The sequence below is a fragment of the Pygocentrus nattereri genome, chromosome 14, assembly GCF_015220715.1.
Source record: "Pygocentrus nattereri isolate fPygNat1 chromosome 14, fPygNat1.pri, whole genome shotgun sequence".
Taxonomy (NCBI): Eukaryota; Metazoa; Chordata; class Actinopteri; order Characiformes; family Serrasalmidae; genus Pygocentrus; species Pygocentrus nattereri.
In genome coordinates this window covers 12,976,846-12,990,639 of record NC_051224.1, presented here as the reverse complement: position 1 = coordinate 12,990,639, position 13,794 = coordinate 12,976,846, and the positions used below count along the sequence as shown (strand labels likewise).

General features: G+C 40.5%; 1 protein-coding gene across 1 annotated transcript; it reads right to left on the bottom strand.

Moving 5' to 3' along the window:
- Positions 1-833: 833 nt before the first annotated feature.
- Positions 834-4,255, bottom strand: selenow2a (selenoprotein W, 2a). Its single transcript, XM_017685951.2, has 4 exons — positions 4,122-4,255; positions 2,509-2,606; positions 2,266-2,342; positions 834-1,245 (listed from the first exon to the last, which is right to left on the bottom strand). Exons 1-4 carry the CDS (start codon positions 4,148-4,150, stop codon positions 1,162-1,164), a joined length of 288 nt encoding a protein of 95 aa, XP_017541440.1. The 5' UTR covers positions 4,151-4,255; the 3' UTR covers positions 834-1,161.
- Between the last annotated feature and the right edge of the window lie 9,539 nt (positions 4,256-13,794).

Here is a 13,794-nt window from a genome sequence, read left to right as displayed (position 1 = left end):
CGAAATAAACAGCTAATGCTTCCCTCTATGTTACCGTCAGCGCAGCTGTACAACAAACACAAACAGATGTATTCTACAAGACTTGAAGCTCAGTGATGAAAGACACTTAAAACCCATCAAATGAAACCGTTTAGCAAACTGAACAGCAGTAAGCACAAAACCGGTAAGGTGCATCACCAATACAGCTCATACATATCGTTCATAGCCAAGCATGGACAGGGACAAGTTTTAGCTACCAAGCACTGACTGCACTGGTGTCAAAAATCTAAATGCTTACTGTAACTTAGAAATTACATGATGACAGTACAAGGCTGTTTAAATAAAAGTCCACAAAAGCAGCAGTTTGGTTTTGTGACAGTATTACAAAACAAGAGAAACCTCAAAAACCAAAGAAAATAAATCAGTACATGGCACATTCTGTCCTAACATTAAGAAAGCATATACCTCCTTTTGAATTATGAAAGACCCAACGCCAAATTAAAATGCTATCATTAGAAACTAAGTATAATCACAAATCTAGCATTAGGATTAATTGGAATTATTTTATACCTCCAGCTGACAAGACAGGAAAAACATCAGGCAAGAAATCAGATTATATTTAGACAAGTGCTCAAGTCGGATTCTTTTCCCTTATGAATCACACTAATCCAATTATAATTCAGTAGTATGACATGCAGGTGATGGAACCAGACACGTCTAGCTTCAGTTCAATAACGCCAGTATTCTGTGTAAACCACAGGTAACTTATAAAAGCAAAATCAGACGTGAGCACCAGTGCCTGTTATTAAATATAAGCAGATTTTTTTTTTTTTGTTTGGGGGGGGGGGGGGGGGGGGGGGGGGCAAAGTAAGGACCCCTTCTTCTCTGATGTTTCCCTTGACCCTCTGCTTCTGGTTTGGGGTGTCTGGACCATGAGATTCATACTGCAGCCTTTCAACTTTCAGCCACAGTAATCATGTAAGTCCAAAAAGCACACCGTTAGAAGCACAGTAAAGGAAACACCTGAGGACCTGTTACACACATCTCACTCTAAATGGTTTAAACCATAACCTGCAATGTTCAGCCTCGTAAGGAAGCCTTGCTTGCAAAGTAATAGTCAGGAAGGCAACATTCCCTGAGCAGCCACAAAGAGTTTGGTGTGGTAATCACTGTCAAAAGGGGTTAGAGTATCACACAAGGTGGCCGGCTCTTGGTGATCTTTTCCACCGGCTTGCCTTCGTGGGCATTCTGGATGGCATTCATGACCTAGAGAAAGAGAAAGAGAGAGACAGAGAGAGAAATAAAGGCATACAGAAAAAGAGTGAGCAAAAAATTCCATTAGAAAATACTAAAAGACCATTTCTCTTCACGATTACTGTGCTTGTAAAACAAACACAGTAAAAAGCAACAAAAATGTCTTGTTTTAAAAAGCAGTTGATGTCTCGTTCGATAGACGGAGGAAACAAAGGTTAAATCCAGATTTCTGCTCAAGCCATCGCATGGATTTTGTATCACTCCATTACCTGAACACCTGGTTTAATTTTTTTAAATGACTGAGCTGTCATACTAAGTACTAGATGCCAGCTACAATTAATATGGCGCTGCCATGAGGAGAAGTTTGAAAATTATTAGGAAAACACATAAAATCAATACTTTCAGCATTCATTTTATATGGATTTAGCACATAAATGGCTTTTTAAATCTATTTTTCTCAGATGTCTACACTGCTATTACCAACTTAATTCTCTTTTTTGGTCATTTTGTGCAAGTATTAAAACACAAATTGATTAACTATCTTTCTCCCTGGCTGTTGGTACTCAGTCACCTCCAACTAAGCACAAACACAGTTAGCTGCCTTCTAAAAGTTTTACAGCACCAGCCAGAAGGGAAAACTTGTGTTATTTTAAGATAACTTTTTTTTTCCCTAAGACTGCGTTTCCTGCTTTCTTTTATTTATTTGCCTCAATTCCAGTGATGAAAACAATCTTAATTCACTTTGTTACAATGTTAACACTCGATTGTGAAACCTAACTGCGGAAAATAATAGGCCATTATTTTGCAAATGTGACAGACAAGAAGAAAAAAAATGAAACTCAAATTACTTAATTTATTTAGTTAGTCTTGAGCAATACCGTCACAAATCATGTGACTATGCTAAAAAGGACAAGAATGTGCCAACAAATCTAGTAATTACTCCACTCTGAAACCGTGCTGCTATTTACTAACTTATATTTTAATAGTAATGAGAGTTTGGTTAGTGAACGTGGACTGTTGCTGTGTACTCACATCATCTTCATAAGGGAAACCACCAGTTTCTAACTTTGAGAAAACCAACTGTCCATTGAGTTCAACCTCAAAGCTCCCTGAATAGAAAAATAAAGTAAAACCCTTCATTCATGGCACCAAAGACAGAACGTACACACATACATACTTTACATATGCAATACTACAAAGTCTTCATTACAAAAGCGTCTTTCATATGAAAGCTCAGTTTATCAGAAGGTGTCTGGGAAGAGGCCAATCACCTACCTTGTCTGCCGACGAAGCCAGACACCTCCGCTTCAGGGAACTCAGAGATGACGACCTGCTTGAGCTCCTGATAGCGGGGACCGTAGCCTCATCCGCCACTGGAGAAAACCAAGAGGTGAGAAATAGACCATTCTGTATACTTGACCACACCACAGAAAACATCAGCGTGGAAAATACTAAAAGCAATCACTTGGATCTGGTGTCATTTCACGAGACTAATGTAATAATAAATGCATGTATAAGGCCACAGCACACCGATTGTCTTTTAAAGGGGAATTCATCTATTTGTAATTCTTCATAGAGGCGGTGAGAGGAAACAGGGTTCACAAATGACTACAGTGCAAACATAGCCACTTTAGTTGCCCTGCAAGACTAGCAGTAAACCTGCAATTGCCCTTTCAGTGTTTTAAGTCTAAGGCTGATCGTGATAACACTATTTTTTCATTATGTGCAACTATGCCTTATAAGAAAATTATCATAAATGAATGTTTGGAGCATCTGACAATAGCATGTATACGTTTTCATACAAAAACCTTCTATGAGGAACATTTTAGAGGCATTAAATTCTTCAGATGTCTGGGTCCTATCACCACCAATGTGAACAATGCTGACTCAGTAAAGTGCTTTTCATACTTAAACACAACAGATGATTTTGTTTCCATCTTACAGATTTAATTATGCAAAAAACTGAAAAATGGATAGAACTTCCTTTTGAGACATGAGTGTCAAACCCAGGTCCTGGGGAGTGTTTCTCAAAGCAGGACTTTTTAGTTAGCCAGATAAGATATGCCCAGTGTTGAGGATTGGACGAAACTGACAAAGCCTGCAAATCCTGTTTTGTGGAATGACTGTGCCCCTCTGGAGGGCCCTGTTGAAAAAATGTCCTCTTCTAACAAACTGAACGTAAAGGCGTTGATCTGACATCGTGAGTTAAAGGAGTGAGCCATTGCTAGGAAAAGCCACTGCTCGCCACCCAAAACATTTATTTCATGACTTCTTCTTTCGGCTGCTCCCTTTAGGGGTGTATAATTTAAATTTACACTAAGTCAGCAATCGTTGTGTTTTTTAGAGGATACGCTACCCATTTAAAGGAATCCTATATCTACTTACGACCATGTCTTTGATTTTAAGAAAATTAAACTAGCTAGCTAGCTTACCTAGACAGTATGAGATCAAAAAGAATAGCCCCACTAACCCCAACCCCAACCCCAAACTTCCACTCTTCGGTTCCTTTCGAGCCAAGACGAAAACACAGCTAAGCTACATTTATGAGATATTCAGACAAAAGAGAAATGAACTAGGAAGTCAGCTAAGCTAACCCAGCAAGCTGATTTCGTAACGAGAGATAACGAGCATCTACTGCAATTTTATTCACTGAGCTGCCATCCGTTTCAGCACTTTATCTGCGACATGATTTTGAATGTATGGCATCGTTAAACTGCTAAATAATGCCAACGCTTGATATTTGTATGATTCTAATAACACTATAGCATAGCTAAGCTAGCTAGGTTAGCTACAGCCCTCCTGACTGAATTTGGTTTACGTAGTTTTACAGCGCTCCTGTAGAGACGTGACCAAAATTATCACGTTATTACTTTTGTTATATTACTCACCAATATTCAACTCGGATTTTTACACCCATCACAGCTGGTCGCGATAATATCGTTCCCTGCTCTCCTTGCCGTCTGAAGTTTCGACAAAATTTTGGCTTTATCGCAAATCACGCCCTTTTCCCTATGTAGTGCACTACACAGGTCACATAATTGATTAAACAAAGAAATAGTGCACTTGATGGTCACCACAAAGCCATTTGGAACTCGGCCTTCGTAAAACGTCGTCGTAGCCACGTAAACCGACGCACTAGCGCCCTCTAGTGACCGTATGACATTTTATTGGCGTCCTGGGAAGAAACATAATTTTTAGTCCTAAATCTAACAAAACTAAAACTTAAACGTTCTTTATTATCCACGCCACACCATCTCCTGTTCCTGAGAACTACAGTCTGTTGAAAGGCAGGTTAACGGTGAGTAAAGCAGGGGTATTTCAAAGGAGTTAGCCAGATGATTTAAGGCAAAAGTTAAAACCATTCAAATAGGGGGATATTCGTTGGGTTTTGAATGTAATTGTTAAAGGTTCTTGAGAAATCCTGCTTTGTGGAATGTCCCCTTAATGATGTTGTTTCATGCTTTTTTTAAAAAAGTGAGTACGTTAGACACCATATGTAACAGCCACACGATGGCAGCAGCCAACAGCTAAAGCAGCAACCGTGCTGGTTCAGGCGATTTCACATGAGCCTACACTTCTCCTGTTTCTGAAGTATTATGGCATTTTCACTAATGGACAAACAACAGTGCCAAAACAGAATTCCCTTCCTTATTTTAACGAGCTAGGCTATTGGTTATATCCACACATTAGCCCAAGGTTGAACAGGCCTACATTTGAAGAAGACTATTAGCAGTGGACTGTTTAGTCTAATTAAAATGATTACTGGAATATTCAGCGGTTTTCATGTGAAGGATTCAGTACCAGACTCATAAGAATTAAAGGGAAATTCCACCAATTTATCAAAATTTCAACATAATCCAATTGTTCAGATGTAAACAAAGCACTTTAGAGTGGAGATGTGGAGTGGTGTACTGTAGAGAAAATCACTGACCCATATTTCTTTACAGTGGTGGTAATAGGAACCAGTACAACCACCCAAACAGAGCCTTTTTATTTACCATTCAGTGAACCTTCATATGTCCTCTGGGTGTTTTTTCCACAAAACAATGTCTCAGGAATCAGGCAGAGTATGTGGAAACAATTTCACACAATACTGTTCTGTGAAGTACTTTTTGAAACGGTAAATGTAAAACAAAACACTCTCTAACAGAAGTGATGTAATGGATGCTGAATGGCTGAGCTACATTCACAGACATAATAGAACTCGATATGCACACATATGACTTCACACATTTACTGAATTCTGTATTAAAGTGCCAATTTAGGATGAAGGTTGGTGCTGTGGAATACTTTTTGAAGACTGTGGATCTTGGTGACCATAGTTGGCTTTTAATGAACTATATTGTTTGTTGAAATAGTTGTTTATGTGATTATCAACATTTTTAACACTAACTTGTTTATTGAACAGTGTTGTATTATATGGTGTATTATATTTTTCTGATTAATGTCCTAGATCATTTCCTATAAAAACAGTAAATAATGAGAATGTCATAATTTGACTCAAACATATCTAAATATATATAAATATATTCTCATTAGTCTTAAAAATAGCACCGCTGTATTGACTGTACTGATTATTTTCAGAATAGAGTTGTTTGATTTAGAGAAAGATGACAACAGTGCAATTTCAGCACTGGGACTCAGTAGAAAGCACTTTAAGAACTTGCTGACAATTTATAGTAAACATTAGAGGCCCAGTGATTACAACACAAGTCACTGGCTGATATTTGAAGGGAAAAGCCCCACAGCACTTACACTATATGTCCAAAAATGTATAGACACCAATTTTTTTTTCTGAAATCAGTGGTCCTAATGGGGAACCTGTCCTCCTTTGTGGCAGCAACACCCTCAACTTTTCTGATAAGGCTTTACACTAGACGTTCATCACATAATTAAATGCATTCAGTCATGGTAGCATTAGTGAGATCAGGTGCTGATGTTGGATGATTGATTCTGGATCACCAGCACCACTTCAGCTCATCTCAAATGAATGGATGGAGCTCCATCACTACAGAGAAGACAGTTCCACTGTTCCACAGCACAATGCTGGTAGCCGACTCTCGGCATTGGGCATGGTGACTTGACGCACCAGTGCATCCCATTCTATCAGCTGTGCTTGTCTATGGAGATTAAGCAAGCTACGGGAGTATAATTGAGCACCTGTATCAGCAATGGGTGCACCATAAAGCCATTCTCTAATAAGAAAGGAGGTCTAGGTACTTTTAGACATATAGCATAGTCTGGATCTTCTACCTGCACATCTCATCATTAGAGCCTGAAAAAGACACATAAAGGAAAACTCAGAGGCTACACCCATACAATAGCTTAAATACTTACTGAAACTCAAACCAAGCTGCCCAAAGAGCAATGCATAACTACTTTAATGCAGTGCAGAGAGGACTTACATCATCTCATTAATCATACATTTATTATAAGTCTGAGAGAGGCCACTGAAATGAGCTAAGAACCGATGCATTGAATTGTAATGCTGTAAAGTGCACTGGGCTCTATGTATGACTCACTGCTATGATTGCACAGGTTCTGCCCAGCGGCATCCGACGTGCTGCATCATCGATTAACGGCCAGGTGGGTTTAAAATGAGGAACTCAGATGAGAGCTATACGACACGATAATGGTTTCTTTATGGTGACACCAGCCCACTCGTCTTCAGACTGATAGAATACCACCAGAGTCGTGACAGAGAGAATGGGGTGGGGGGTGGGGGGTGGGGTGGGGTGCTAAAGCAGCAGAGCGAGATGGAGAAAAGTCGAAAAAAATAGCGATGGAGGGAAGAGAGAGGTAAAAGAAGGAAAGAAACTGAGAGCTGGAGAGGTGAAATAGTGAAGAGGGGAAAATAGACAGAAAATATGACGAAGAAAGAGAGAAGTGAGGGAAAGAAAGAGACAGAGAAAAAGAGGGGAAGGAAAGAGAGGTAGTAAAAGAAAATTGAATAGAAGCAGAGATGTAGACAGAGAGAAAGAAAGGGAGGAGAGAGGGAGAATGAGACAGAAGGAGAGAAAGGAGACAGAAATATATAATATATAAAGATAAAGAAAGAACAAGAGAGAATGATTGAGGTGAGAACAGAGATGGACAGACAGAGAAAGAGGGAGGTGAAGAGAAAGAAGAGGCAAAAGTAATAGAAAAAAAGAAGAGAGTAAGAGACAGGGAGAGAGTGGAAGCAAGAGATGGGGGAAGAGGTAACGATGGATAGGGAAGGACCGAATAAGATGAGGAGAGAGAAACAAAGAAACACAGAGATATGAGGAGAAAGAAAGAGAGACTGAAGAAAGCAAAGAAAGAGGCAGAAAACAATAGAGAGAAAAAAGGGGTGGTGGTGGTGGTAGGGGGGTGTGAGTGAGAGAGAGAGAGAGAGAGAGAGAGAGAGAGAGAATTACATTTTACCAGGACTCATAAAGTGGTGAATTTCCACTGGAAAAACATTCAGTGGAGTTGAGAAACAGACTAAATGGAGAAAAGAAGACACAACAATAAAGTGTTTTTTCCACATTAGGCCACTTTATCAGTACAAAGCTCTTGCCACTAACTGACCATTAGACACCCTGGTGAAAGTACACCTTTAAAATCCCATTAGCCATTTTTTTCTCCATTAAAAGTAAATTATGTTATTTTATGTTGGCTGCACAGTTTTGCTTACCATCTGTAAAATAAAGTGAATTACCCATCCTGCCTCCTTCTCTTTACATTACATTACATTACATTTAGCAGACGCTTTTATCCAAAGCGACTTACAAATAATGTGGTACATAGAACAAACATAGTCAGGCCTTAAAGGAGGCCTCTCTCTCTCTCTCTCTCGTACCCAAATACAAAAGTGTGTGTGTGTGTGCGCATGAGAGAGAGGGGGGAGAGGGAGGTAGAGAGATTTGTGTTGTATCTACAGGTATTCATGCTCTAGCTAACAACACTGCTCTACTGGGCTAGTATGAGTCACAAATCAGCAGCCTGACTGCAGACTCTGGTTAAAGCTAAGACTCTGTGTGAGTGTGGATATGCTTATGAGGTTCCAGCAATAATTCAACATACATATGATCATATAAACAAATGCACCACTACAGTACTGGTTGAGATGCAGTGGTTTATTAATGTGAATTGTAATGTGCTACTATATGTACCATTCTGCTAAATTCATTCCGAACTGCGGACCCGCTGGAAGAAACTACTGAACAATTAAATGTTCAGACCGTAGATATTTACACTATTATGTGATAATCTATTTAAACCAAAGGCATTAGCTGAGACAGTAATGAGCTAAATATATGCACAATCAGCATTTATAGGCTCCATTCTACTGGCAGGTTTCTGTCTCAAACACTAAGCCCTAAATTTCAACAATTGCAATTACCCTTTAACACTTACTATTTTTTTTTTTTCATTTTTAAGGAGCATTTTGATTTCTTCTAAAGTGAAGTTGAAAGATGTAGATTTATCATGAGTTTAATAAAAAATCTTAAGAATCTTAAAAATCTTAAAAATACAACCCCAATTCCAAAGAAGTTGGGATGTTGTGTAAAACATAAATAAATACAGAATATGATGATTTGCTAATCCTTTTCATTTTTTTTTAATGGCATTTTGGCTGATGCTCTTATCCAGAGCGACTTACAATTTGATCATTTTACACAAATGGCCTAACTGCATGTCTTTTTTGGACTGTGGGAGGAAACCGGAGAACCCGGAGGAAACCCACGCAGACACGGGGAGAACATGCAAACTCCACACAGAGAGGACCCCGGTCGCTGGGGAATCGAACCCAGGTCCTCCTTGCTGTGAGGCGACAGCGCTACCCACCACGCCACCGTGCCACCCATTTCAACCTATATTCAATTTAATACACTACAAAGACAAGATATTTAGTGTTCAAACAGATAAACTTCACGGTTTTTTGCAAATATTCACTCATTTTGAATTTGATGCCTGCAACACGTTCCAAAGAAGTTGGGACAGGGGCATGTTTACCACTGTGTTACATCACCTTTCCTTTTAACAACACTCAATAAGCGTTTAGGAACTTAGGACACTAATTGTTGAAGCTTTGTAGGTAGAATTCTTTCCCATTCTTGCTTGATGTACAACTTCAGTTGATCAACTGTCTGAGGTCTCCGTTGTTGTATTTTGCGCTTCATAATGTGCCACACATTTTCAATGGGAGACAGGTCTAGACTGCAGGCAGGCCAGTCTAGTACCCGCACTCTTTTACTACAAAGCCATGCTGTTGTAACACGTGCAGAATGTGGCTTGGCATTGTCTTGCTGAAATAAGCAGGGCGTCCCTGAAAAAGACGTTGCTTGGATGGCAGCAGATGTTGCTCCAAAACCTGTATGTACCTTTCAGCATTAATGGTGCCTTCACAGATGTGCAAATTACCCATGCCATGGACACTAACACACCCCCATACCATCAGAGATGCTGGCTTTTGAACTTTGCACTGATAACAATCCAGACAGTCCTTTTCCTCTTTGGCCTGGAGAAGTTGAGAAACGTTGTTCTTAAACTGTTGGACTATTTGCTCAGACAGTTGTTCACAAAGTTTTAGCCACACCCCTCATTTTAGAGCAGGAAGTGAGACTGCGTTCCTGTCCCTCATGGCCACATGAACTGTGTCCCTGTTCAGGGGCTGCATTATTCAGAGGCTGCATTTGAAGGCCGATTGCGTTACAATGGCACAACTAGGCTGTCCCATTTTGAGGGCTCCTTCATATGCAACTGAGAAATGTGTCCCTCTTTTCCATGGCAACAAGAGATCCAACGGGTGCATCCTTCACCAGCCAACATATCCCAAGGTTCACCGTGTGCCAGCGAGGATTCGAGATCATGGAGACACTGGTAGAGGAGCAAACAGCAGCTAAGGAGTTATTTTTAAAAACTGGGTTTAAATAGAGTCAAATAGCTAACGAAACATATTTTTAAAAAGCCAGTGTGGTCTGAAGCTAATGTTACACTTTATTCAGGGAACAAGAAGCAGACAGAGACATCTGAAGCTCTAATAAATGAAAGAAAATGAATAAATAAATAAAATCACAGTTTCTGGATCCATCTTTAAAAGAACTTGACGGGAGCAGCGTTTTTGGTGATGCAGCAGTAAGGCTGCAAGCAGCGGTGCTGTGATGCAAACAGGAAATCCGATTCAAAGATCTGCACAGTCTTTGAAGGACATGCCTTCATATACCGTGTTCTTCGAAGGATGCAGCCCCTGGAATGGTGACACAGCTAGTGTGAGAAGTTAAATCCCAATGTTTTGAAGTAAATATGCCCCAAATTCTGAAAATCTCACTACTTAAACACATACAGAATTACAGAAATGTTGTAATTAAGTAAACCTCTGGTGAAGTTTGGGTAGTGTTACGATTGTTTTGGTAGTGAGTCATTTATTTTAACTAAATATACATTAAAGAAAAATCATTTCAAATTAAAAGTCAAAATGTGAACCAGCTAATTAAAATAATTCTTATATTGGTTATTGGATCAATGTACTAGTTTACTATTTGTCTGTCAGTATACACATTGGTCATTTGACATATTGTATAGTGTCTGAATTGCTTCCCTGCAACTATAACATATAGTTATATAGTACACCTTTATTCCCTTTGCCAGGTTGTTAGTTTGTTTCTTTGTAAGCTCTCCTGTCCTGTCTACCCATTTGTCAGCCTAATCATACTCCATCTCTATATCTCTCTCTCTCACTCTCTCTCTCTCTCTCCATACACAGGGTCCTCCTTGATCATTAGAATAACACTGCAGCCTGGCAGGAAGCAGTGGAGAAATAGATCTCTCTCTCTCTCTCTCTCTCTCTCTCTCTCTCTCCTTCTCTCCCTCCCTCTCCCTCCCTGTCCCTCCTTCTCTCCCTCCCAAGTGGGGAAGATGATTTCTGCCCACATCCATCTCCATTAGTGTAACAGCGTATAGCAGCTCAGACAACTCCACCCACCCCCACCCACCCCACCAAACTCTCCTCGCTCCTCTCTCAGGATCGCATTTCTCTCACTGCTATTTTTCCAGGTGGAGAGAGGGTGAGAGAGTGAAGGTGGGGGTGCCATGTAGAAAGAGGGAGAGAGAGAAGGAGGGTTGATTTAGATCCTGGCAAAAAAGAGTCATCCATCCTTAGCTTCCTGTCCACTCTCCGATGTCACGACCCTCAGGGGAGGCTTGACTCTCAGACCAGCTCCAGTTTAGAGACTGTCTGTGTGTGTGTGTGTGTGTGTGTGTGTGTGTGTGTGTGTGTGTGTGTGTGTGTGTGTGTGAGCGTGAGTATTAGACGGCTTCTACTGTCCCATTCATAGCCTGTGCTAGTGCTGGTTCCTGGGATACTCCAGCATTTTTCAACCAAATCTAGGTAGAAAGCTAACATTAGCTAACATAAATTAGCATTCCAACATAAATCAGACCCAGTTAGCATTGCTCACATTACCACAAACTGAGTTTAATCATCCATCCATCCATCCATCCATGCAAAATTCATATTTAGTCATATATTGCTACATTTTTAAAAGGTTCTATAAAGAACAACACTATAGGTCCAAAAGTGTCCAGGTGCCCCATTGCTGAAACAGCTGTTCAGCGGCATACAGCTTGTACAATGTCTACAAAAAGACTTGCTAATTAAATGGGACCTTCTGGAGCAGCTAAACTTGAGCCTAATGCCAAGTGTCAGCTAGAGGGGTGTAAACCCCCCTGCACTGGGCTCTGGAACAGTGAAACTGCTTACTCTGTAGTGATGGAGCTCCATCCAATACCATTGGGATGAGCTGAAGTGCCGTTTATGATCCCGAACAAATCATCCAACATCAGTACCTGACCTCACTAATGCTCTTGTGGCTGAATGTAACCAAATACGTACAGTAATGTTCCAAGATCTAGTCTAAAGCCTTCTCAAACAAGTAGAGCCTCATTACAAACTTATAGACATGTAATGTATAGATTCTATCATTGTTTTATATATAAGCATTGGTTGCAGAGATTGTAGCTGGGACAAAGATGTGTGAAAAAAAGATTTAGCACTAACTTTGCCTGTAAATGAACAGTTTTTGTGATGGAAATGTGAAGAACAATTAGGCTCTAAAAGGGCTAACAGATACGCTTCCTCTCCAAGCCCCCACCATTGTTCCCACCTGCAGCTCCCTCTCTCCCTAGAGCCTGAGCTCACTCATCCGCTCCCACAGCCACCAGCCACCAGCCATCGGCCACCACTGGCCTTCACACACACACCGCCATACATCTTCATTCAGACTGGGCTAATTGCCAACCACATTATTCCAGCCAAGATTAAGGGCTGGTTTTGGGTCCTGGTTCACCACCCCCCTCATTCTCAACAGGACGAGTTCTGGAGCCCTGAAATAGGATGCGACAGGTCAACATTAAGCCCCATGGGTAAAGGTCAGGAAGCAATTATGGGTCAAAATAGGGAGCAATACAGAAAGTTCTAGATTGGCTTTGAGCTTTAGCATCTGTTTAGAGCTGCTCTCAAGGGCAGATCATTGCTAGAGCTTGCTCTAATCCTGCTAACCTGCTGTGGACCAGTAGCAGTCTTGGCACAGGAGTCTGTTGGATGATTTAGAAATGACTTTATGTCTGTAGAGATCCATGAAGGACTGATAGTTTGGAAGTATGGGAAATAGGAAAGTATATATAATAGTAAAGGAAACAACAGGGGAGATTTGGGTGATGCCTCACCAGTTCATATTGTGTTTTTTTGAAAACTGGGGCGAATAAAACCTGCCTTAGTGAGAGAACTGCTGCTCACTAACCCAGTAAATGTTTTACAGCGATGCACAAACTAATGCACATGTAGACAGCTCTAGTACTCTGTACTTAGCTCTAGTCTTTTGAAAGGCCCTATGCAGGATTCCTTTTTAGGGGCCCCCCATCTTGCAGTTGACATACTGTGAAATTAGAAACTAACTATTTACAGTTCCTACTGTTAGCTGTCTAAGTTCTATACTTAACTTGCTAATTTATTTATTGCTGATGATTGAATGCTCCTTTGGGGTTCCATCTCTGGCGGTCTCACCATGCAGTATTTCTTACTTAACCCGCTAACTTTAAGCTTTAAGTTCAGTCTTTCCCTGCTGGCAGTGGTCTTCCTCATGTTTCATGCGATTGGCTGTTTGTCATAAACGTCACACTTTTATATGCACACTCATGAGGATTAATCACAGCCTAAAATGAGTTACCTGCATCTGTGTTTATTAGGTTTTGTAACGCTGAAATTGTGAAGCCAGTGTTACTTGAACCTGCTTTGTTAGACAGACAGCATAGTACTTCTTGTCCAACTACAAGCCACAAAAAAGTTCCAGTGCCAATTCCAGATTCATACATGTACTTTTGAGACGAGATTAACCAGTTGCTTTTTTCTCCTCACTCAATCATCTTAGACAACATAATAATACAGAAATAATTCAGTAACTGTTAGGGGGCCCCCTGGTGGCCATGGTGCCAAAAGCAGCTGCTTATGTTCCTTATTAGGAAAAGCTGGCACCAGGGCCCAGGTGGTTTAAATTGAGGGTGCTGAAATTCTAAGCAGTGTGTATGACATGCATGTGA